The sequence below is a fragment of the Miniopterus natalensis genome, chromosome 8 (assembly GCF_054644295.1).
Source record: "Miniopterus natalensis isolate mMinNat1 chromosome 8, mMinNat1.hap1, whole genome shotgun sequence".
In the NCBI taxonomy this organism is placed as follows: Eukaryota; Metazoa; Chordata; class Mammalia; order Chiroptera; family Miniopteridae; genus Miniopterus; species Miniopterus natalensis.
This window is the reverse complement of record NC_142088.1, coordinates 1,627,336-1,652,578: the sequence shown is the minus strand read 5'-3', so window position 1 is coordinate 1,652,578 and position 25,243 is coordinate 1,627,336. Positions and strand designations below refer to the sequence as shown.

General features: G+C 50.0%; 1 protein-coding gene and 1 long non-coding RNA gene across 2 annotated transcripts in view; one reads left to right on the top strand and one right to left on the bottom strand.

Moving 5' to 3' along the window:
* UBE2F (ubiquitin conjugating enzyme E2 F (putative)) overlaps positions 1-23,132 on the top strand; it is a 31,341-nt gene extending 8,209 nt beyond the window's left edge. The window contains exons 3-10 of the mRNA XM_087819484.1: positions 645-674; positions 2,266-2,331; positions 12,807-12,874; positions 16,307-16,377; positions 18,211-18,268; positions 19,223-19,255; positions 21,603-21,665; positions 22,592-23,132. Of these exons, the coding sequence (XP_087675610.1) occupies positions 645-674; positions 2,266-2,331; positions 12,807-12,874; positions 16,307-16,377; positions 18,211-18,268; positions 19,223-19,255; positions 21,603-21,665; positions 22,592-22,642 (440 nt within the window). The 3' untranslated portion in view covers positions 22,643-23,132. The remainder of the gene's footprint in view (positions 1-644; positions 675-2,265; positions 2,332-12,806; positions 12,875-16,306; positions 16,378-18,210; positions 18,269-19,222; positions 19,256-21,602; positions 21,666-22,591) is intronic.
* LOC148092533 (uncharacterized) lies at positions 22,979-24,515 on the bottom strand. Its single transcript, XR_015714908.1, has 2 exons — positions 24,296-24,515; positions 22,979-23,332 (listed from the first exon to the last, which is right to left on the bottom strand). It is a non-coding gene; the product is annotated as an uncharacterized LOC148092533 (long non-coding RNA).
* Positions 24,516-25,243: the final 728 nt, after the last annotated feature.

Below are 25,243 nucleotides of genomic sequence, written 5' to 3'. Positions count from 1 at the left end.
AGCATGCTATGTTATGCCTGAGGCAGAGACCACTTCCTGCCTGGTTGTTTCTGGGTGCCCCCCCCGCCCCGAGACCAGCTCTGTAAGAGCAGGATGACTGGGGTTTGCAGCTCTGTGTTGGCAGAGGGGTACTGGGCTTCAGCGTTGTAGTGGCTGGAGAGCACTGGGGCCATGGAGTGCAGCTTCAAGGGCATGGGTGCAGGCAGGCGCAGGCTGGTGCAGGCATGGGCGTGGCCCCTGCAGGAGGAAAGCCTCTCCCTGGGCAGGTCCGAGAAGCTGGAGGAGTCAGACATACAAGTGAATCAGTTTGAGGTCAGGAGCTCTGCCACTTGCGGGAACAAGGCTTTAGAAAGCAGCCCAGACTGTTTACTGAGGTAATCCCTGCGTCAGTGTTACCGTTTTTATTCGTATTAAAGTAAACTCTCGAGAGCCCTGGCTGTACTTGGTGGCATCCTGTGGGACACCTCGTATACTTGAAAACAACTTAATGGCTTAAAGTCTAAACTTAAGACTAAGTGTAGGTTTCGGTTTGTTTGATTTATTTATTTTTTCCTCAGTGTTCTGGAAGAAATTGCGAATGTAGAGCTGGTAATTTTATGTGGAGTCATTGATCGATATTAACAATAATCTCTTTGTTTCTACAGAGGTTGCAGAACTTGAAGCTAACTTACCTTGTAAGTATAGCTCCTCAGCCCAGCATTAGTGCTGTAAAGTAACTGCATGGAAAAGCTTGGCGTGTGTTTTAATAACCCGTATTTCATGTGTGGTAGGAGTATGCTTTAATTTGGTGCAGGCAGGGAGCAAACTGTTTCCAGGGCTCTGATAGGAGGAGGTGAGTCTTTCTGACGTAGCAGGCGGCCGGCATCTCTCCCTTCATTGCAGCGGAGGTGCGTTCGGCCAGCTTTCCCACCTGTCCTGCATCGTCTTTGAGTGAAAGGTCTATAAACAAGCGATGGGCAGACAAGCCCTAGTTTTGCTAGTACCGATGCACCATTTTCATCCAGAAAGTGTTTATTTGCCATTTATCTTTGTGCATGAGGTAGGATGGCCATGCTGGCTGATGTCGCCAGGTTCCCTCCCTGTGCTTGGTCCGCCCTCTTGTACCCAGGCACTGTGTGCAGCCCTCACTTGGGAGCAGGCTCACTGTCCAGGCAGTGACCTGTGATATGTGACAAAGTTCCTTTTCTTAAGATCTTCAAAGTCTGAAAGCTTTGGCCATTTATTTATGTGTGTGTGTGTGTGTGTGTGTGTGTGTGTATAAATATGTATATACACACACACACATATGTATATGTACATACATATATATATATATATATATATTTGTCACTCCTCACCCAAGGATATTTTTCCCATTGATTTTTTGGGGGGGGGGTGCAGAGAGAGATATGAGATAAGCACGTCAGCAGTTTGACCTGGGTCCTTTTTCTGGTTTTCCCATATGTAGGGAGCCTTTACCCATGTATTTTAATCTCTGCAGTATGATTTCTTCTTTTCAAAGAAAAATAGCATAAATCTTGAAATTAGTGGAAGGATTTCTATTGCTAGTGACCATTAAAGCGAGGGTGGGGAATGTCCCCGGCCTGCAGGCTATATACGGCCTGAGAAATCATTTGGTATGGCCTCACTGAAGAGAAGCAGTTCCAGCCATCACTTTAGGGGTGAGTTAATTAAATGTTTGACCAATTATAGCATGCTAAGTTTTTTTTTTTAATGTGTCTTGATTTCAGAGAGAAGGAGAGAGAAAGAGAGAGAGAGAGAGAGAGAGAGGGAAAGAGAGAGAGAAAGAGAAAGAAACATCATGATAAAGTCATTGATCAGCTGCCTCCTGCATGCCCCCTTCTGGGGATCAAGCCTTCAACCTGGGCATGTGCCCTGACCTGGAATCGAACTGCGGTCTCCTGGATCGTAGGTCAGTGCTCAACTGCTGAGCCATGCCAGCCAGGCTAGCAGGCTAATTTTTAAGTTGATAATTTTGTATGGCCCACAAATGATGTTATAAATATACAAATGGCCAAAAAAAGGTTTCCCACCCCTGGTTTAAAAGAATGAAAACATTTCAATTTGGAATTAAGTAGTAGAAGACTGTAGCAGGAAACCACATGGGAGAAATCACTGGTTTGCTGTTTTGGTGTATTGGCACAATTATTACCAAATAAGCGGTGAGGGGGTCTGACACTATTAGCCTGGGGCGGGGGTTCAAGGTTGGCCTCACGAGAGCCACCCCAGCTCTCAGATCTTCCTGACATGCTGTTTCTCTTGCAGGTACCTGTAAAGTGCATTTTCCTGACCCAAACAAGCTCCACTGCTTTCAGCTAACTGTCACCCCAGGTAATATTCCTATGTACTTCTTAAACAGCAGATTTTAAAGGCTGCCCAAACCTGTAATCTTTGGTTTCATTTGTCCCCTAACTTTTTGAAAGTCATGATAGTAACAGCCTTTCCATGTGAAGATAAGATATACACTTTGTGGTCAAATAGAGCCTAGTCCTGTGAATCTGAGGCATTCATTCCAGTAACCAGGGACACACCAGTAGCCACAGTGAACAGGACAGGCTGCTGGTGTGCGGTGAGGGGTGTGTGCTCTGGAGTCCTTACTGGGCTCAGGTCCTGCTCTGCATATAGCAGCTGTGGGACCTGGTGAAATGACTTCCTAACCTCTTGGCCACAGCCCCCAATACAGAGTGTGATGGAACAGGTCCTATCTCCTGGGACAGGAACAGTTGTGTAGCCTAAGTGCAGCATGGCGGGTGGGGCAGATGTCGAGCTGTCCTCGTTGGGACTGATAACTATCTCAGCTCCCAGTGCTCTGGAGGGTAACAGTCTCCTCCCTGGTCACACTGGGAGCTGAAGGGAGGACTTGTGCTTTTCTGTTCACAGTGCAGCTCCAAGGGCTCCAGGTTCCAGCTCTGGCTGAGTTACCTCGGCAGTGGGTGTGGTGCCACAGCCAGCAGGCGGAGGGGGGGCGGGTTGGACAAAGGGAATTAACTGGAGTGAAGGGAATATTGTGGGGGATACGAGGATGTTGTAAGTGGGGGATGGAGGGGGTGAGAAACAGGCTCTGAAAGAACACAGAATTCCAGCAGGTGGTGATGAGCCCACAAATATGCCCCGAAGTTGTCTCCCTGTATGTACAATGTTTGTCTGTTTTTTGCTGTGGGAGATGATTTATAATAACGAGACATCCCATTTTCGAAATGTGTTTGAAACATTTTAAAGATTTACCGAATCCTGTGATGGTTCTATAAACTGCTCTGGGACATGGATGTAAATTCAGTCTGGTACCATTTCTACTAAGCTGAGTGACACCAGGATAGTGTTAGCCCCGAACACTGTCAGAAATGGGCTGTTTACACGCCCAGAGATGACCGGACTTGGACTCCAAACACATGGTGAAAATGGACCACTCTCGGCCGCCATCATAAAGCTCACTGCAGGCTGTTTTGATTGTAGTGAGGGCACTGAGCACACTGTTTCTGGTGACTCGGGGCGCCAGTGCACGGCATTTTCAGAACCTGTCATGGTGATGAAGAGTGGGTCTCTGTTGAGTAAGCAGCCTCAGAGCTGTGTGTGTGTATCATCAAAACATTGGTTACCCTCCACCTTCTAGGCATTGTCAGTGGCTGTCAGGGATTCTGTGGCTGTGTCCAGCCCAGGCATTGGCTTGGTGTCCTTCTCAGCCGCCTGGTGGACTTTGCCAGGCTTCTCACTATCTTACTTGAGTAGGTTTGTGTTAAGTCCAACCTCTGGTTAAGTGTTTTGTTTTGTTTTTAAATATATCTTTATTGATTTCAGAGAGAGGAAGGGAGAGGGGGAGAGAGAGATAGAAATATCAATGATGAGAGAGTCATTGATCGGCCGCCTAGCCTGCAACCCGGGCATGTGCCCTGACCAGGAATCGAACCCCGATCACCTGGATCCTAGGTTGACTCTCAACCGCTGAGCCACACCCGGCTGGGCAAGTGTTACTTTTTTTTAAACTACATCCCCCCTCCCCCCCCAGTTACATGGATGTTGTGGCCATGTATATGACATGGTCCTTCTATTGTTTGGTATGGTTTTGGTGTTCCTGCTGGATCAGATAAACAAGGGACTTGTATTTTGGCACCTGTAACTGTGAGTGTTTAGCGTTTGTTTGTGACATGTGCATATCAGGGACACAATTGTCAGCTGGAGCTGTATGCCAAGTGCGCTTCTCACACACTGAGTCAGAGAGCTCTGTGCCTCTCTGGGGTCCAGAAAGCAGGGCCGCCGTCTGCCAGCCCTGAACACTGGCCTGGAATCATGGTTTTTAAAAGACTTTCTGGAGTTACACTCCTCTTAGTTTTGAAAAATTGATAGAGGTACGTCTGAGAAGTAGTTTTAATGGTGGGTGAAACAGATGGTGTTGACACTGGGTCATTTGCAGCCAGTAATCCTGGGGCCCAGTCTGAAATCCGAGGAAAGAACCTGTGAGATCCTGGCACAGGGTGCTCAGGGTGGAGGAGCTACCTTTGCGTTTGGAGCTCAGAGCTCTCCGTCTGGCTTCTGGCAGCGTAGTCCTGTTCATACTTGGTGTTTTCAGTTTGGGTAGTTTCTGGAATGTCCCTCATGCTTGGGAATAAATGTGCTCTTCAGAGAAAAGATGGAACTGAAATTCGGTGACAGAGGAAAGGAAAGGAATTTAGGGGAAAAAAGAGTCTTCACATAAACTCACAAAATAAGAAAAAAATACTAGCAAGTGAAACAAAACAAAATAAAGCTAGACCCTAAACACTGGCTCAAATCTCCCCAGAGCCTCCTGTGAGGTTGGAAACACTGCGTGGGCCAGGTCACAGCTGCCCAGCTTCCCTGGAGGTCCCTCAGCCTGCCCCGCTGTGGCATGGGGGCCCTGGATATAAATAACCATTATTACTTTAATTTGAGGTTTTGCTATATAAGTAAGTTTATGGAGCTATAAAATTACAAACAATAAAATGCACTAATTTGAATTGTACAGCTTAATAAGTTTCAAAAAATGTATGTCCCTGAATAACCATAACCCGATGAAGATGTTTCCTCCACTCCTGATGTCCCCTTGTGCTGCTTCAGTCAGTTCCTCGGCCCTGCTGCCCACCCAGATTCCTTTCTGGTTTCTAGTACCACGAATCAGCTTTGTCAGTTCTTGAATTTCATGTAAATAGAATCTTATCTACTCTTACATCTTATGTAAGAGAATTGCGTGTGTCCTATATACTTATGTATTCTTTGTCTCTGACTACTGACATGTGATGTGTTTTTAAATTCATACATGTCGTGTGTGTCTGCAGCCTGTTCCTCTGTCGTGTGAATAATTGTCCTTTTCCTATTGGTGGACACTGAAATCTTACCAGCTTTAGCTATTATGAATAAGACTGCTATTAGCATTCTCTTACCATCCTTTATATACTCGTATTTTCATTTCTCTTAGATTCCACTTACGAATGAAGTCTCTGAGTCATGGGAAAGATATATGTTTAAATTTTAAGAAGCTTTCTAAAGTGGTTGTACCGTATACCAGCTAGCAATGTGTGACAGCTTCCAACTGTCCTACGTACTTACCAGTGTTTGGGTGTGAAATGGTGTCTCATCATGGACTTAACTTGCATCCCTGATACTGGGATTTTGATTGAGATTGTGTTGACACCATACATCAGTCCAGCAAGAAGTGACATCTTACCAACATCGAGTCTTCCAATTTGTGAGCATGGTGAATGCCTCCAGTTATTTAGATCTCCTTTATTTTCTCTCAGAGCATTTTGTAGTAGTGTTAGTGTATATATAGGTCCTGCAAACACTTTGTTAAATATGTCACTAAGAATTCCATGTTTTTTCAAGCTGTTGTAATATTATTATTACTTTTTAAATACATTTTTATTGATTTCAGAGAGAGGAAAGGAGAGGGGGAGAGAGAGAGAAACATCGTGGGCTGCCTCCTGCACGCCCCCTACTGGGGATTGAGCCTGCAACCCAGGTATGTGCCCTGATCAGGAATCGAACCGTAACCTCCAGGTTCATGGGTCAACCCTCAACCACTAAGCCACACCGGCCAGGCTAAATGGTATTTTTAAAATTTCTATTTTACTTGTTATTAGTGTATAAAAATGCAATTGATTTTTAAAAATGTGTTGCTTGCCCGGCCGGGCGTGGCTCAGCAGTTAAGCGTCGACCTAGGATCCAGGCGATCAGGGTTCGATTCCTAGTCAGGGCACATGCCCGGGTTGCGGGCTGCAGCCGATCAATGACTCTCTCATCATTGATGTTTCTATCTCTCTCTCTCCCTCTCCTTTCCTCTCTCTGAAATCAATAAAGATATGTATTTTAAAAAAAAAAAATGTTGATTGTGTGTCATGTTACCATGCTAAATTATTAAATTCTCGTAGCTATTAAAAATATTCTTAGGATTTCTATCATGATTCCATCTGTGAGTAAAGATAGTTTTACTTCTTTCTCACCAGTATGTGTGCCTTTAATTTCTTTTTCTTACCGCACTGGCTGTGTCGCCACAACAGTAACGATAGAAGTTGTGAGAGCACGTCTTTGCTTCGTTTCTCATCTTAAGGGGAAAGTGTTCATTATTCATTGACTATGATGTCAGCTGTAGGTTTGTTATTTTTTAAAACATGGCCTCTGTAAGACTGAAGAGTTCCTTTCTTTTCCTTGCTTAGAGTTTTTGTCATGAATGTGTGTTGAATTTTTCAAATGCTTTTTTGCATCAATTGAGATAATCTCATTATTTTTCTCCATTATTTTACAATATGGTAAATGAAACATTGATTTTTGAGTATTAAACCAACCTCGTATTTCTGCAATAAACCCCACTTGGTCATGAGGTGGTATCCATTTTTTTTATTCAATTTGCTAATATTTGTTAGAGAATTCTGTCAGTGTTCATGAGAAATGTCGGTTGCATTTTTCTTGTCATTTCTTTGGTTTGGCATCAGAGCAGTGGTAGCCTGGTAGAATAAGTGAATAAGTGTTCCCTTATGGTTTCTGGAAGAGTTTGTATAGGGTTGGTATTAATTCTTCCTTAAATATTTGCTAGAATTCACCAATTAAGCAATCTGGACCTTGAGTTTCCTTTTTGGAATTCAATTTATTTAATGATATAGGGTTATTCATCTATTCTCAAGTTGGCTTCGCTAATTTTTTTCTTTCAAGGAATTTGTTCATTTCCCCTAAGTTGTAGAATTTATTGATGTAAAAGTTGTTCAGAATATCCTCGTGTCTGGAAGATATGTACTGATGTCTCCTTCATTCCTGATATTGGTAATTTGGTTCTTCTCTCTTTGCAAAGAACTAGCTTTTGATGTGTGCAATTTATCAGGAAGCAGGCGTGCCACCTACCAGCTGTGGGGCTGTAGCCAGTTTACTTAATCTCTTTCTTCAGAACGTAATGTTGTGCCCATCCCACGTGTCAGGTGTGGTGGACTGGGCGCATGGCCATGTGCATAGCCTCAGTGACCCCATGGTGTGTGCTCCCCGTGTCGCCCTGCTTGTTACTGTGTCTCTTGTCCTTATTTTCTGATCTGACCTGATGACACCCCCCAACCCCCAAGCTTTCCCTCCTACATGAGCCAGCTTCCTGTGTGACTGTGTCTCAGGGTCACCCACCAGTTTAGTTCTCATGTATAAATATCGGTGGGCAGACCGGCCAGTGAGCCCACTCTCAGCTGGGCTAGTTGTTGTACGGCTCTTGGATGGAGATTGGGTTTTACATTTTTAGAGAGCTGTGAAAGTACAAAATAAGACAAAGCGATGTGTGATAGGGCCCTGTGGCCCAAAGCCGGAGTGCTTGCTGTCTGGCCCTTTATAGAAAAAGTGTGCCAACCCCCCGGTCATGTTGGCAGGGACAGTGTTTTCCTGACTTTTAAGTTTAAGATTTGCATAGAGTATAATTTCTAGTGTGCTGTAAACATTGACATTTAAAGATAAAAGTATGATATTACTCTTTAAAATGTTTCCAGTGGAATCTAAATACCGTGGCTACACCCACTATTGTGCAATTTTTTTAATCATTGCCCAAGGATGTGTTTTTTTATTTTATTGATTTTAAAGAGAAAGGAAGAGAGAGAGAGAAAGAGAAACATCTATCTGTGGCCTTCCATGCATGCCCTGACTGGAAATTGAACCCGCGACCTTCTCATGTACAGGACGATGCCCCAACCGAGCCACCTGCCAGGGCCCATTGGCAATTTTTAAAAAATGGAAAAGCACTCCCTCAGTTGTTGGAAAGGGCCCGTTGTTGGTTTTTCTCTGTGCTCTCACATTCTGTTCCACTCATTCCATAGAATTTCATCCCAAGGTCAACATGTTTGCTTATGAGTGTGTTGTCACTCTTTTCAGACTCTTCTGTAAATATGTACACATTTAATTATTTTAAAAGTTCCTTTAACTGTTAGCATTTTCTTCCTTTTTTGTTTAAATATATCTTTTTATTGATTTCAGAGAGAGGAAGGGAGAGGGAGAGAGAGAGATAGAAACATCAATGATGAGAGTCATTGATCGGCTGCCTCCTGCACGCACGCGACTGGGGATCGAGCCCGCAACCCAGGCATGTGCCCTGACTGGGAATCAAACCGCGATCTCCTGGATCCTAGGTTGATGCTCAACTGCGGAGCCACACCCAGCCGGGCTAAGCATTTTCTGTTGGATGGTTGTGAGTTACTGTTTATACCAGCTCTTGGCTCTGGGGTTTTTCTCCTTTGCTGCCAGCTCCCCCTCCTGTCCCGTCTTCTGACCCCAGGTCCCCAGGGACCTTGCCAGCTCATGAAATCCGGACACTTCTGTGCGCAGAACAGCTACCAGCTGCTCTCTTCCAGCCGGCCTCCCTGCACTCCAGAGCAGTCTGTGCACTGCCAAGCAGGCTTCCCTCCAGGTTGACATGAGATCCCAAATTCATGTGTCAGGTGCTGAACTCCACACAGTTGTGCCCTCTGCAGTCTTTTTACCTTCTCAGTGGCAACTCTGCCCTTTCCACTGCAGGGTCAGAGATCCTTTGTTCCTTCTCTTCCACACCCAGTGCTGAACTTGCCAGCAAACCCTGCTGTGGCTGTCATCACAGTGTTTCCACCCGGCCGCCCCACTTGGTCTCGCAGCCAGCTCACTGTAGTAGCCTCCCTGATCCCAGCCCTGTGTCTGTGCATATGACTCTGCTCCTCCTGTGCCCACCCCCTTCCACGCCCCCACTCACTCTGAGTAAAGCCACACACTCATAGCGGCCTGCACAGCTGGGCCTGGCACCTCTTCGGCCTTAGCTCCCTACCCTGCCTGGCTTTCTGGCCTCTGCAGGTTCTGTGAGCCCCAGGCCCTAGTGGGCTTCACCCAGCTTCCCCTTCTGGGAGTGCCCTTCACCCCGGTGTCCTCCTGTCCTAAGCCTCTTCCATCACCCCATTTAGAATCGCAGCTCCTCCCACCCCCCAACCCTTAGCCCTTTTCATCTTTGTCCTAGAACTGGTTCACTGAGTTACTTCGTCTCCCACTAGAACAGCTGCCTCACAGGGGCAGAAAGACCTCTCAGTGTTGTGTCTCCAGTGCCCAGAACAGAGCCTGGCACACGCAGGCTCTCAGCATATGTGTGTGAAAGGGTCATAATGACTTTAAACAACATGCTGCACCCTGGCCAGGTGGCTAAGTTGGTAGGAACATTGTCCATACACCAAAAAGTAGCAGGTTCAGTTCCTCGCCCAGGCACGTACCTAGGCTGTAGGTTTGATCTCCGGCCCCAGTTGGGGCAAAGCTTGCACCAAAACCACTTTCCCCAGATGTCAAATGACCTGATTGCTCACACCTGTCTTTCTTCACGTGGAAGTACCTTGTTTTACCCGAACACTTGGAGCTGAGAAAATTGTGAAGTTATTAATTTTGTCATACCCTTACCAATATAGTATATTAAAAAACTTAAACATGCTCTATATTCTCAGAAGCGTGAAGCTGCAGCTTAGCTCCTTCAGTTGGTCAAGATTTCTGCCATTTACATTAACAGGCAGACATTCTAATTGCCAAACCATCACTGCCAGCCTTTGTCTCGGGCCAAGCCTTTCCTTCTCAGTTCTGAGATGCCTCTGATGGGCGTCTCACTGCTGGATTTCATTCCTAGTGGGCGGGAGCTGTTCACCTGGGTGGGGAAAGGCCCCACGTCTGCTGCTTATTGCTTCTCATGGGGTGATGGTTCTATCTCCTTCGTCCCAGGGTAGAAGTTCCTAAATGGAGTGTTGACCATCCGTGCCAGCAGGCCCCACACACAGTGTCTGAATTCAGGGCAGCCAATAGGAACCAGGACATCTGTCCATGGCTTGGCACTTTGCCCTTCACAGAAGTGGGCGTGATTAGGGAGAGCAGGGCCCTCCTGTATTGCCTCAGGTCAGGGAACTGGCTATGACCAGGGCTTCACACCCTTCTGGTTTCACAATGACAGGACACTGAGAAGTGGGCCTTATTCTCAAGCCCGATGAAAGTTGTGAAAGGGGCGCTGGGGAGGGACCTCTACATCGCTGGCATGACACCTTGATCCCGAGCACTGTTGGCAGATCCATGTCAGGGTCAAGTGCGCATGGACACTAGCCACCTAGAAGTGGACTCTGAAAGCTCCTGGGACAGCCTGTCCTCCCAGGAAATCCCATCACCTGCTGGAAGACTGGTGCCCAGGTCCTGGAAGGCGGGAGGGAGTGGGCTCCAGGCACAGGAGGGGGGCGGCCAATGGAGGGCCGGTGCCAAGGGCTTCCCAACTGCTCTCACCCTTGTACTGAACACCCAGTTGTCCAGGAAGCAGGTGGTTTTCAGTTGCAGCAGCCATAGACAGGGACATGGTTGGACAGGCTGGGATGCGGTGCCCCGGGCCACGGTGCGCACTGGGCTGCAGATGCTCTGAAGGAGCCCTCTGCCCACTGGCCCCGGAGTGGACAGGCCTTTTTCCACTCCATCATCCTGTGAGGTCCACACTCGACATCTAGGCCCAGAGGGTGGGTCGATGAGAACGCATCAGCCAGTCCTCCTGGAGAAAGTCTGTAATGAGGTGCTCTTTACAGCCTGCTCCCCAGCTGCTTTTTAAGTTGGGCTGTGGTGGTTTTGGGCAAATGTAGGCTAGAGTGGGCCCAGAGCTATGTAGCCTAGAGGGGGAAAGTTCTGGCTTGGGAGCAGATTGTTTTCCTGAAAGAGACTTATTCCATGACATAGAAAAATTAGAACAGTCTGCTCTATTTTCAGTGAGCTCAGAGATTCTGTAATTCTGACAGTTACTGATAGCTTGGCTAGGCTAGAGGACTATGGTAAAAAAGCCACTTAGACCAAATAAATCTGCTTTGAAACTGATGGGCAGTAGTCAAACTGCAGTTAATGCACTGGAGAGGAAGCGGCAGTACCAGGTGGGCTGGCCCACGCAGCCCGAGTGTCAGCAAGAGGACAGCGCAGAGGCCTGTCAGCCAGCTGTGGCCACAGTTCATAGAGCCCCCAGATCAGGGTCAGAGCTGAGACCAGTGGCCACAGAGCCTCTGGGGAACAGTACTCTGATCTGAGTATTTTATACCTTCGATGCCACTTATCTGCAAAGTTCTTATATCTGAAGTTTAAACTTTTCCCAAAAATATCTTTTCTAAAAGTCTTACTTAATACTTCAGTCACTAAGCAGTAGAAATAGACATGTCAGATAGGGGGGAGGATAGAGTGATGACTGCTGTGAGGGGGTGGGCAGGCAGTTAGAAACATGCCACCTTATCTGCAGTAAATTCTGGGTGAATGGAGGAGCTGATAAAATATATGAAACCGTAAGATTACTAGGGGAAAATATAGAAATAAGATACTTCTGTAATCTTGGTTGGGAAAGACCTTTTTTAGGTAATACCAAAGACAGAAACCATAGAAAGACTGGCTTAAATGAAAGCTAGTTGGACAACTACATCAAAAGGCAAACAGCAGACTACTAAATGTTTATTTTATGTAAACAGCTGAGGGAGTGGTAGGATGTATTGATGATTTGTTCATGGTGAGAAATATTTGGGGGAAGTTGAACCTTCACTTTAAAGACGTTAATTTCATCAAATTGTAGAGTTTAATTGCTGGGGGGCATTTCCTGGCTCTTGCACATTTGTCCTGGGCGCCCTCTGCTGGCGGCAGCTCCGCAGCGTTTGCACCTGGGAACCAGGCTCACCTGCGGGCAGACTAGAAGAGGCAGAGCAGCTGGTGGCGCGGTGCTGTGGGGTCTACAGGCCTGGCGAGTGGCGTGGTGGTGCCGCTCAACCCTGTACCCCCTCCTGCATGCCTGCCAGCCCCCAGCTATTGACTGGCACACTAGCGAGACAGCAATTCTGTCTGATTCACAGCTCTGTCCCCAGGGCCAGAGCGTGCATTGCACAGGGTCTGTCCTCAGTGAACCCTTGTTAAATGGCCAGAAGCCGTGTGCTGGGCACTGGGGGTACAGCAGCCTCCTACCTCGTGGAACTGACATTCTCGTGGAGAGACCAGCAGCAAACGGTGACCACACAGCTTAAACATAAGAGGTTACCTGTGTGAGGTGTGATGAGGGGACATGCTGGGTGCTGCGGTGCAGGTGAGAGCAGGCTGCTTAGGTGGGGCTCTGGGAGACTGAGGGGGGCCAGTCTTCAGAAGGATGGGGCTGCTGGGCCCGGAGTGGGGACCGCGGCGGGCAGAGCGGAGCAGGGTCCTAACGGGCTGTGCAGGGCCTGACAAGCACCCCGAGTCCTCTTACGAGCGCTTAACCCTCTGTGTGCCGAATCCTAACACGGTGTCGCTTTTGTTTCCTTTTTTTTTTTTAATTTAAAGGATTTTTTGTTTTGTTTTGTGTTTTTTGATAGATGAGGGTTACTACCAGGGTGGAAAATTTCAGTTTGAAACGGAAGTTCCTGATGCGTACAACATGGTGGTGAGTAGCCTGCGTCTCAGCCCGTTTCCCTCCGCGTGGCCAGGTGGCCGTCACCGGGTGGCACCCCCCCCATTGTGTCCCGTTACACCCAGTCCTGGGACGGAGCATGGAATGGCTGACGCTGTGTGGCTGGTGTCACCCAGCAGTGGTCTTGGAGTCCTGGTAGAGAGGCATTTTGTGAACAAGTGCTTGTGAGGACAGCGGCCGTCTGCAGCGAGAGCCCAGCCCTGCCCTCCGGGGACCTTAGGCCAGTTGGCAGCTTCTCCGGTAGTGTCTGAAAATTCCCCTTCCCTGTCCTCATCAAGTTGGCACGTTTTCATTACTTCTTTTTGCCATTTTGGGAGGAAAGAAATATTTCCTCATTGTCATTTGAACTTTCATTTTTTAAGTAGGATGTTGAATATTTTTCCTATTGTATTCGCAACTCATGTTTTTATGAGCTGTTGTGAGCTTACCTTTGTTCCTTCGGGGTGTTTGTTTTTCTTACACAGAAATTATGTGAAACTTTCTTCTAGTTTTCATAGCTGTGCTGTAGATATTTTCCTGTTTTTATCTCCTGTTCTGTAAAAGTTCTTTTTTTGCCTCATCACTACAGTCCAGGCTCCTTTCCTTCATGAGTTTTTTTGTTGTGAAATGCTTTAAAGAGGCCTTGACCCCGTAGCTCATCTCCACTTCCTCCAGTGCTCTGTGGCTCTCACGTGTGTGTTGACTGCCTCAGAGCAGAGCTGAGTGGGGCTCACTGTGTTCCCCTAACGCTCAGCTGCTTGCCCACTGAAGAGTCCCTTTCCCTGCGTGGCTGTCATTTATCACACTCTTAGCCCTGTGAAGGATGGATGGCAGCGCCAGCCATGGGCATGGAGGGTGGCGCTGGCTGTTTCCTGTTTGTCTCTCTTTGGGGCTGGCGGGTCTGCAGGAATAGTTCAGTTTGGAAAGTATATCCGGATCCCGGTCCAGGGTTCTCATGCCGAGATTTAAGAGGGCCACTGACAAGGAAGCGTCTGTGTCGACATCTTGACTGTGGGAGGTGTGAAGGGACAAGGAGAAGAGGGGGCAGGTGCAGCCTGACACTTAGACATGAGGTCAACACCAGGCTGGGTGAGTGTGCGGCTGGGGACTCCAAGGAAGCAGGGAGAAAGCTGTTGGTTCCTTCAGGTGCTGAGCCGGTGATTCAGTCTGCCCATGGTGTTACCTATAGTCAGTTACCCACTAATTAACTGTACTCAGTTACTCACAAGTTAACTATACTCAGTTACCCACTTGTTAACTATACTCACTAGTTAGCCGTACTCAGTCTGCCCACTAGTTAACTGTTCTCAGTTACCCACTTGTTAACTATGCTCGCTCGCTAGTTAACTATACTCAGTTGCCCACTAGTTAGCTGTACTCAGTTACCTACTAGAGAGAGTTACACAGCTGGCCTCCCTGCCTCAGCCTGCAGGCCTTGCTGGAGTGCAGGTTCTACTGGCATCTCTCTGTCGAATGCACTCCCATTCATGTGCCAGAAAACAGATTAGAGCATATTAAATTGACTTAAACTTACTGTGGACCTAAATCTGTAGCCCTGGGACACCAATAGTACCCAGTTGGATGAATCATTTCTCAGTTTTGTGATGTCTTGGTGTTTTTGAAATCAGGAAGAAAATTTATGACGGTGCTGAGAAAGTATGTTTATACAAGTAAAGGTGCAGCTGTTAGAGTAATAGAAAAAGTACAGGAGACTATGGGGATGGTGAAATGCTTTCTAGGTTGTATCAAAGATAAAAATTTGATTACAAAGATTTTTTAAAAGCCCTCTGCACCTCACGCTAACATCATAAGTACAAATTAATGCCAGTGACAAACAGGGAAAATGCTGCCCCTCTATGACAAGGGGTTGACACTTAGTGGTCAAACCAAGGAGACCCGCCTTGGATCTAGGCCTGGGGAAAGGGCCTCCCTTGCTGTGGGGGCACTTGGTGCTGTATCCACATCTGGTGCTCTGGCCAGCGGCTCCTCTCCCTGACCTCATCCTGGGGAAATATGTCTACAGATTGAGGGAAGACACTGACCCAGCCTGGTGTGTAGTAGACACAGGAAGTACCCTCAATGACCAGGAATAGGGAACTGGCTTGTTAAAGGCTCCTGTTGTATGATGAAATGCGAGAAGGCCCAAAGCCATCTGAAATGGTGACAAAGTAAGTGTGGAAAGATGTATAGCACATGTCCCCACTTCTATACAGAAAGTGACTGCGCACATCTGTGCATGGCCTCAGGTAGAGGTTCAAAAGTGGACATCGAGGTGATGGAGATTATTTCTGGGCGGGGTTATATATGTAAATATATCTTTCCTTTTTTCGTTGTCTTTTTTCTTAAATGAGTGCGGATTGCTTTTATAGTGATCCCACTTCTAGGAATATACCCTAAGAATCCCGAAACACCAATCAGAAAGAATATACGCACCCCTATGTTCATAGCAGCATTATTTACAATAGCTGAGATCTGGAAGCCGCCCAAGTGCCCATCAGTAGATGAGTGGATGAAAAAGCTGTGGGACATTTACACCATGGAATACTACGCACCTGAAAAGAAGGAGGACCTTGTACGCTTTGGGACAGTATGGGTGGACCTGGAGAATATTATTCTAAGTGAAATAAGCCAGGCAGAGAAAGACAAACATCACATGATCTTGCTTATATGTGGAATCTAAAGAACTTAATAAACTGATGAACAGAATAGATTCAATGACATGGAAGCATCAGAGGAAAAGAGGAGGGGGGAGGGGGAGATTAACAAAAGAATTTATATGCATCTCTGCAGAATACAAGGATACAGACAATTGTGTGGGGAGGGACTGGGGGGAAGGGGTCAGTGGGGGAGAAAAGGGGACATCTGTAATATTTTGAACAATTAAAAAAAAAACACACAAAAACAACTTTAACCGACACTTCATATCATAAACACCATTGGTCTGCTTATTTCCCGGTCCTTCTTCCATTCTCTCCCTGCTGTGAGTAAAGGGACCAGACTAGCACCTAGGAAGGTGGCAGTGGCACCTTCAGGAACACACTCGGAATGGCACCCCTGTGGGGACAGGACTTTCTGCCACAGCTCAGCAGCTCTGTGGAGGAATCTGGGCTTCTGGATGGTGTCAAACAGGAGGCCGCAGAACCCCTCCCTGCAGTGCATGGGGCTCCTCACAGCCCAGCCAGCCTAACCAGCAGCCCAGTCACTGTCAAGCCCTGGGGCTTGTAGAGGGTTCTGTCGGGCACAGTGTGCTTTACCAGCAACACTGGTACTCAGGGTGCAGGGAAACAACACTTTCCCGCGTGGGTGATGCGAACCAGTGTCGAGGTGGGATGCCGAGTGAGCAGGGAACGAGGGCGGGTGGGCACATGGTGAGACTGTGGCTGCGACGTGCTCAGAGGGCCTGTGACCTCTCTCTCTGCGTTGCAGCCACCCAAAGTGAGATGCTTGACCAGGATCTGGCACCCCAACATCACAGAGACGGGCGAGATCTGTCTGAGGTGAGTTCTCTTCCCTGTCTTCCGCATTTGTGAGCGCTGTGCGTGAGCCTTGAACTTTCTGAAGGGAGATTCTGAGGCAGGGCCAGATGGGGAGGATCGGGAGACCACCTTGGGGCTTAGGGCTGCACTCAGTCCCTGGCTGATGCCTCCAGACCCACGGCCTCCTGTGCCCTTTGCTGGCTGGTGCCGTGCAGTGTCATACAGCTGCCCACCTGCCCAGGACGCCTGCCCTTCGGGGGCCCCTACCCACTTCCTGCCCTGTTTTAATGAGACCACATTCCCTGCATGGGGCTGATTTTAGCTGAGAGGGAAAAGTGTCATTAATGACATCCGGGAAAACGTCTTTTCCTGTCACTCCTGCTCTGGCAAACACGTCATCTCTGAAGGCAGTGTGCAGCCTGTGCCCCTCCCAGCTGCTCGCATGGCAGGACCCCTTCCCTTCCTACAGGTGCAGTTAGCACCACTTTTCCCACTTTGTACATGGCGCCTTCTTTTCAGGTCAGCCTTATTTTATAGTTAAAGTACATTTTGTAAGAGTGATCGCACCTGTTTAGAGGCATCTTCCCTTTGAAACATCTGTCCTGAGTGTTGAGACTTGAAAACTGATGAGTGGCGTGTGGTCCAGCTTCCTCCCGGGGTCTCCTGTGTCAGGTCCCCATCCTCTCCAGGACTAGGTCTGCAGCGGGAATTCCTCTCCTTTCTCCTGCTGGCTTTTGAGAAGTCGATTATTAGCAGAGTGACAGGAGTTTAGCAAACGCTGGCCTGCTACAGAAGCCAGAAACCTTGCAGGAAAATCATTGATAGGTTAAGGTAAAAATACAAAAACACAGGCTCCAAAGCGAAGAGCAGCTGGATGACATCGTTTGTGACAGCCCTTACCAGTCAGTATGAAAGGTGGACACCCCGACCTCGCCGGGTGGCCCAGTTGGTGGGAGCACTGTCCCGAGTTACCAGCGGTTACGGGTTCAACTCCTGGTCAAGGCCCACACCTGGTGGCAGGTTTGATCCCTGGTCCAGATGCACAGGAGGCAGTGGATGGGTGCTTCTCTCGTGTCAGTTTCTCACTCTCTCTCTCCCCCTTTCTCTGAAGTCTGTAAGAGCATACCCTCAGGTGAGGATTGAGAAACAGCTGAAAAAGAAAAGGAGAAAGATGGGCACCCTGGGGACAGGCAGATGCTGGGCACAACTGCAAACCCCAGTGGGGAGGAGGGGAGGGCGGGAAGTGCCAAGGTGCTGGTCCCCTGGGAGCTGCTAGGGCCTGGCCAGGCAGCAGCGTGCTGTGATTCAGCAGTGCCACACTAGTTTTCCACAGGGAGCCTTGGTAATAATTCCAAAGTGCACATGAGGAGCATATTCACAGTTGCTGAAACAGTAATGGAAACAGATCGGGTGCAGCTGAGAACTAGGGCCTCACGGGACCTCTGACCCTGTGACCTTCCCTGAATGGGGTCCTCCCACGGGGAGCATTGTCCAGACTTTGGTATCAATCTGCCTTTATCCTTAGGTTTTCCCTTTGGAGCTCCTTTTTAAGCAGCTAATAAAACGTATGCCAGGTGCTCCCATCGGCGCTAACCTACAGCTCCCAGTGAGCTGCCCTACAGGACAGGAGATGGGAGCACCTCCCTCTCGGGGTTGAGGCATCAAGTGGGTTTAGGATCAAGGTGACACAGCAGGAACCTCTGAGTGCCCATTGCTCCCAATGTCACTGTGAGACCACAGAGCAAGACAGGTGCAGGAAAAGAGCTCTCCTGAAGACACTGCATGTCCCCAGAGCACCTGCCACTCATGGGACAGAGGCTGCTCCCTGCTGACCACGCTGCTTTTGTCTTTCAGTTTACTGAGAGAACATTCGATCGACGGCACTGGCTGGGCTCCCACGAGGACATTAAAGGTAGGATGCCTTTGACCCCAGCCTTGCCCTGGAGACCTCTCTTCAGTAACCAACCACCTGTAAGAACAGCCATGTCTTCTCTGTCCTGTGCACACAGGTGGCCAGGCACACCTGCCCCTCCTCTCCCCACCACCCACACCTGCCGGGGGCTGCTCGCCCAGCGCTTGCCTGGTCAGCGCCTCTGTCCATTTTCTTTGACTAATGAAACGGTTCCAAACCATCATCGCCTTTGCCTTGTCTTGTGTTGGGTGGACACTGCCCAGGGAGCGCGTGCCCTTGTCCTCGGTTCAGGCAGCTGTGTTCCCAGCCTGCACTTGGATCGGCCCCAGACTCAGCGTAAAGGAGTGCTGAGACATGAGGCCTTGAGCCCGTGAGGAGGAAGGCCCGGAAAGAGTCAATGATTGAGTCGCACGTCACAAGTCAGTCCAGAGAGAAAGTGGGTTTCAGTTGTATTTTAATGAAAATTTCTGATCTTAGAATTTAAAAAAAAAATTAGTCTCCCTTGATTTTGAAGTAACTAGAGCAAAATTATTAAAACTCAGTGGTGATTAGCTTATCTACGATCCCCAAGAGACAGCAGATGCCAAAAATACAGTTTATTTTAAAGGTGGCCGGACTCTAGGTGGGAGTGACAGGTGAGTGGTGCTGTGAGGTCGGGGTGTCCTGTGCAGACCTTGCCTGGGGGCTCTGTCACCACGAGCCAGGATCTGGATCGTCACCCTGGGTCTCACCAGGGGGTCGTTTCTGTTCTCTGGTTTTACATTCACTGCCTGTGCACTCATCTGCATTTCCCAGAGTCTGTGGTTATGAGAAAAGTCGTTTTAATTTCTGGCTTGGGAAACACAGAGCCTACTGAGATGAATTTTGATGTGGTCCAGTACATATTTCTTGTGGATTTGAAAGATAGAGAGCACAGAGCCTGAATTGTGTTTTCTTCTTTCTTCCTCTTTCCAGGATGTTGTTTGGGGATTAAACTCTTTGTTTACTGTAAGTATATTGACCAAAACCCCAGGCTTCTGTGGTTCCCTGACTGCTGGCATTAGCCCATAAGGGTGACACAGGGCTGAAGACAGCACCACGTCCACACTGACCCCTTTCCTGTCACACTTTAGTGAGATTGGCCCTGGGGGCTTTGCAGTGACACGTGGGAGGTGACTCAGGGTGGGAGCAGATCATCTCCATTCCCCAGGCTGGGTCTGTGGCCACATTCCCCTCACGTGGGGGTGGGTCCTCCGGCAGCCCAGCTGTCTGCTCTCATAGGCCTGTCCACAGCCCTTTTCGCTCCCTGGTATGCTGGTTTGGGTGAAGGAGGGCGTGCTCACCCACCTTGAGGCTTCTCACAAACCCAGAACCTTTGAGACCTTCTACCAGTGACAAGCTGCCAAAGGAGTTCACTGTCCTCAGGAAACAGCTTGTCACAGCAGGGCCGCAGGGCAGGAGGGGGCAGGGGGAGAAGCTAAGATGGGCACAGCCAAAAGCTGCAATTTGGAGTTTTCATATAGTAGTATGTGTTTCTTGGAGTTTGGAGTCATAAAAGAGCTTTAGAAGAAATCAACTTATTTGGAGGAAAAAACTCTGCTACTGTTGGTAAAACCTAAGGTCCCTCCTTGCAAATGAGCCCATCCGGACAGCCCACAGGACAGTGGCTGTTGGAGGGACAGCTTCCTGGCCTGCAGCGATGCACCTGCACCAGCCCAGCTCGTCACCCTGAGGTGGGGCTGCTGGCCTCATCCTGTCATCGGAGGCCATAGGCTGCTTGTTGTCTTCAGCAAAATAAAGAACAGCAGAGCCTCAAAATTAGACTCCAGGTCCCCACCTCCCTTTGCCTTTTGAGCTGATGTCACCAGGTGACAACTGGAACAAAGCAGCTAACCACTGCTTGCTGATATGGGGCCTCCCTTAATCTCCATGGGAGGTAATACCGAGGGGACCAAGAATCTGTACGGTTTCCTGCTGGTCCTGGGCGTTTTGCTGTGATTCTGTTTTTGGCTTTTTCATGTAAGTGAATGAAGTGTAACTTTGGGAGCTGCGGGGCCTGATGTTAAAACCGCCTGGCAGCCACACCTCTATCACAACCAGAGGGCACAGGCCCACCTCGGGCCCTTCCAGGGGCCCACACTGCATTACCATCTGCCATCACAATGGAACCGTCCTGAAACCAGTCCTGTTTCCCTGAGCCTGAACTGGCTCTGACCGAGGACTGCAGGGAATTAGGGGAAGGAAATAAGCGCGGGCTCCTTGGCATTTTTATTTATTTACTTTAAGAAATCTGGTGTAGTCATCGTCCCTACAAGTGCTACAAACCTCCCAGAGTCTAAAGAACCCATCCAGATTGCTAATTAAGTCTGTGACGGTTATCCCAGCCAGTGCATTCACTAGTCAGGGGTGAGGTAAAGACAAGGGAGTGTGTGTCTGGTGTGGCCTTTGTCTTGTCTGAGATGTACTTTATATTTCTACCTACTTCCAGGACTTGGAGTCTAATTTCCCAATTGTACATGACCAGAGATTTACAGTATTTCTTTGTTATATTTTCTTTGTCATACCCATATTTACTTCCAAATCAGGAATATAGTCCCTAAATTTAGCATTTGCCCTGAGGAGAAATATGGTCTTTACAATGGTCCATCTGTGGCTTTGGAAAGTGGGGACTTGTTATAGGACAAACCTTACCTCGTGGTTTTTAATAGGAGGAGCACACAGTATAAAGATCAGGCGTGGCCTCCCCTGGAAATCCCTGGTGTTTCTTGTGGGGAGGGGGAGTAGCCATCCCAGAGCCTTTCTTAGGCAGAAAGGGGCTGGTGTCCCCACCCCCAGGCCAGGGGACACCAGGCTAATGGCCCCGCCCTGTGTGCAGCTGGGTTCCAGACGTCCCTTACGGTGAGCGATGCTTGTGAGGGTGAGTTAGAAGATAAAGGGAAACCAGTTAAGGCCAGACTGGAGAGCACGGGCTTACACAGGCGGGCACAGTTCATCACAAAATGAAGGAAAGAGAGTATAATGGGACTTTGGTTTGGAAAGCTCACAGTGCGTGGTTTTCAATTCTCCAGTTACCTAATAGCATTAGAAGTTAATGGCACTGCTGTTGCTCCATTTTGACCAAACTGGACAGTTACATGTAAATGTCACCCCACTTCCTGTCAACCCTTCATCACTGTTTTGAGCAGGGCACACGTTGAGCTCTCCTGTCAGAAGAGCCTCCGAGGGGCGCCTCAGCTCCCGGGCTTTCCTTCCCCAGTTTGCTGTTGGTTTCAGTGGCCTGGCTCATAGCATGAGCCTTTCCGCAGCAGAGACAGACTGACGCTGCCCCTGCTCACGTGGCCTTTCTCTCTTTAAGGATCTCCTGAACTTCGATGACCCACTGAATATCGAGGCTGCGGAGCATCACCTGAGGGACAAGGTGAGCCGGGGACAGGAAGGTCCTGGCTGGTGTGTTTGGTAGAGATAATTACGTCCCTGGATTAGATAAGTGTGGAACTGAGAAAGGTGGGTCCAGGACTGGGGTTTAAAGCAATTTACAGCGATGCATCATAATGAATTTGAGCGGTTTCAGTAGTGTCTGACCCCAGGTGAGACACGTGTTTTATTGGAAGCAAATTCCTAGTACAGTCTAGTGTACTGTTCCTTCACCTTAGTAGCACCATCAGAGTCTAGAAGGGAGAGTGGGCAGTGTGAGGTCCTCTGCGCCCCGCCCCACCCCACCCCACCCCCCGGCCCCCAGTGGCCTCCGTACCCCTCACACCTTTCCCAGAGCTCTGACCTGCACAGACATTTGGTTTGGGCCCAACATCAGGGGATCGTGTTCATTACTCCAGCCTGTCCCTTTCTTAACCTCCCCTCCACGTGGGCGCGTGAGGTGCCGCCCCTTCCCTTCCAAAGCCGTTCCACAGCAGCTCCACTGGTGGGCACTCGGGTTCCCAGCCACGAACATCAGTGCAGTAAATGTCCCGTGCACACGTCCTTCCGAAGCACGCGAACGCGGCTGGGGCCCACCGGGTCTGGGAGCGGGCCCTGAGCCTAGGCTCTGGAAGTGACCTGGTGGGGGTTTGCTCGGGGCCGCGGGGACCTCAGCGCAGCCCCGTGGGCGCGCGCGCCTCGCTCCCACCCGCAAAACGAAGCATCTTGGGTCCCTTCTGCTCCACGCTGCTGTGTTCGTGCCCTCGGCACCCCTGGCAGTGTCGTGCACACAGTGGGCACCCAGCGGGAGCCAGCTCCGCAGGCCTCTGGTGGGCCCCCACCTTGGCTGCTGGGGGCTGGGGCTGAAGCCTCAGCGGGTCCCTGCTGGGGCGTCCCCGCTGACCCCGCCTCTCGCCCCGCCCGCCGCAGGAGGACTTCCGGAGCAAGGTGGAGGACTTCATCAAGCGCTACGCGAGATGACAGCGAGGTGACGGAGGTGACAGGCGGCGGCTGCAGCTCGGCCCCCGCCCGCCGGCCACGCGGTCCCGACGGCCCCCGGAGGAGCCTCTTCGGACTGCCCGTGCCGCCGGAGGGTGCCGCGTAAATACAGCCAGTGTTTGCGCCTAGCGTTGTCTGCTTACCTTCCATGTTTACTTTGTGAGCCTGCTCCGCGAGGCCGAGGAGGTGCTCGGCGAGGCCGAGGAACTCGGCACCCAGCTTGCTGCTCCCCAGCCCCTTCCCGCCGCAGCGCCCCCCGCCGGCCGCGGGCGGCGCGAGCCCCTGCGAACTGATTGGTGCGCGGCCTTAGCTCCTCCCACGGCCGGCGGCCCGCCTGTCCCGAGGCTTCCCAGAATGCAGTCCTTCACTGTAGATCTCTTACCGAAATGCGTATTTTATTTAATGTAAGTATATTTTGGAACAGATTTGTAATTTGTACAATTTAATGCTTTAATTATTTTTTTCTATTCTCCTTCAGTTTGTATTTTCATTGTATAGAGCAGACAGATGTTGGGCCAAGCAATTATTGGAGAGAAATACAAAGAAAATATGAAAGGCACACTCACTCTGTCCAAATGCAGCGAGAATTTGGCTTTCAAAAGCCAGTTCTTGCTTTCAGGTCCGGGTGGGGTGAAGACGTTTTAGGACCCTGTGAGTCTAGATCTGGAAGATCTGAGAAAACGAAATACAGGGCACCCTTTGTCATGTTTGACCCAGAGGAGCGGGGCTGGCTGTTTCTGAGGGTCATGTGCTCAGAGCCAGTGCGCAAGGGCGGTAGCTGCTTATCAGAGACCCAGACCCTCACTCCCCAGGGACTAGAGACACCTCTGGAAGCAGCCAAACAACGTCCGATGCCACAGACTGCACCTGTGGCTTGAGTCAGTTGTGGTTCCAGCCCGCGTGGGGGTGGCCACCTGGGCCTGGAGGGCGGGAATTGGAGCAGCATAGGCCATGCTCTGTCAGGTCGGTGGACCTCAGAGTCAGCACACAGGAGAGACCCCTGGACCTGTGACTTCAAATGCTAATAAATGTCCCTACAGTTTTGCCTTATGCTTCCTGACACTCCAGGTTGACTGACAGCCTCCTCATCTCTGGATCCCCCATCTGCCACCTACCCAGGCTGGCGTGCTTTTCTTGATTTACAGTATAATCTGATTGGGAGGTCAGTGTCGAGGTCAGCAGGGGATGGACACAGGCCATGCTTCCCGTTTGAGATCAGGAATTGTGCCCATTAGACTTGGGGGTGGCCCCTGCTCATGAGCCACCTCTGGTATACAGCGGAAAGAGGGGGCTGGATAAAGGGCATGGTGGCATCTGAGGGGACCAGGCCAGTCCAGGATGCACAGTGCTCACCACCCCCCAGCTTATGCAGTTGTCACTAGAGCTTGTCAGTGTCACAGGAGCCGAGCACTAGGCCGTCCTCTCTCTGCCAGATGGGTCAGGAGGCCAGCAGCAGACCCACCCACATGCCTGATTTCTGCCCTGTGACCCAGGGCATGAGTTCCCTATCTGAGTCTTCGCACACCTCATGGGGCTGTCAGGGTGGTCGCCAGTGGCGGTGCAGATGGAAGAAAGGGTGCCAGCACTGTGGCTAAATGGAGACTGCTCTCTGGACCAGGCTGGAAGGGGTAGTACCTGTGGATTCCAACCTCAAAATACTTGACAATAGAAAAATGCTTCACCAGCCCGGCCGGCGTGGCTCAGTGGCTGAGCATTGACCTAGGATCCAGGAGATTGTGATTCGATTCCCAGTCAGGGCACATGCTGGGGTTGCAGGCTCGATCCCATTGGGCATGCAGGAGGCAGCTGATCAATGACGACTCTCATCCTTGGTGGTTGTATCTCTCTCTCTTCCTCTCTCTGAAATCAATAAGAAAAATGCTTGATCAGGGATCAAGTTACTCAAAAATGGCATTTCCCCAGAACTGGACAGCCCCTCTCTGTCCAAGGAAACCGCAGCTTGTTAGGCAGCACTCAGCTCAGCCCACTGCCATGAGCATCTTGTGGGGCCCATGGTACCTGGCAGTGGCTGTGGGGCCCTGACTTTGTGGCTTCTTGGGGGTCCCCTCCCCACTCCCGGGACAAAAGAACCATTCTGGTTCCTGTCCATGTGCCCTACCAACCTCGTGACAGTTGATTTCGGGTCTGCCAGGGTGGGGATGCCGCCCCCGGAGCAAGTCCCTGAAAAGCCAATTTAAATTAAACTTCACAAAGCTTTCCTGAATTCAGATTCTGGCCCTATCACTACCCATGTGGACTTGGGCGAGATGCTCTTCTGTGTGAAGGGGGTACAGGGCCTCCGAGATGAGGGTGCCAGCAAGATCAGGCTGACGCGGGGAAGGTGCTTAGAACGGTGCCCGCACGGGCTCGGGCCTCAGTTCAACCCAGGCAGCTGTGCGGGGTGGCTGCTGGCTCTCAAGAACCTGCGCGTTTGCCCTCTCACCGCTCTCACCACTGACTCGTGGCCGGCCGGGCGCGCGAATGCTGGGCCTGTCCGCTTGGCTGGCGCACCGAGCACGTCCGCGGCTCGGCCGGGCCCTTCCAGCCCGGCTCCCTCCCGGCCGCGGGCGCTGGCCGCCCCCC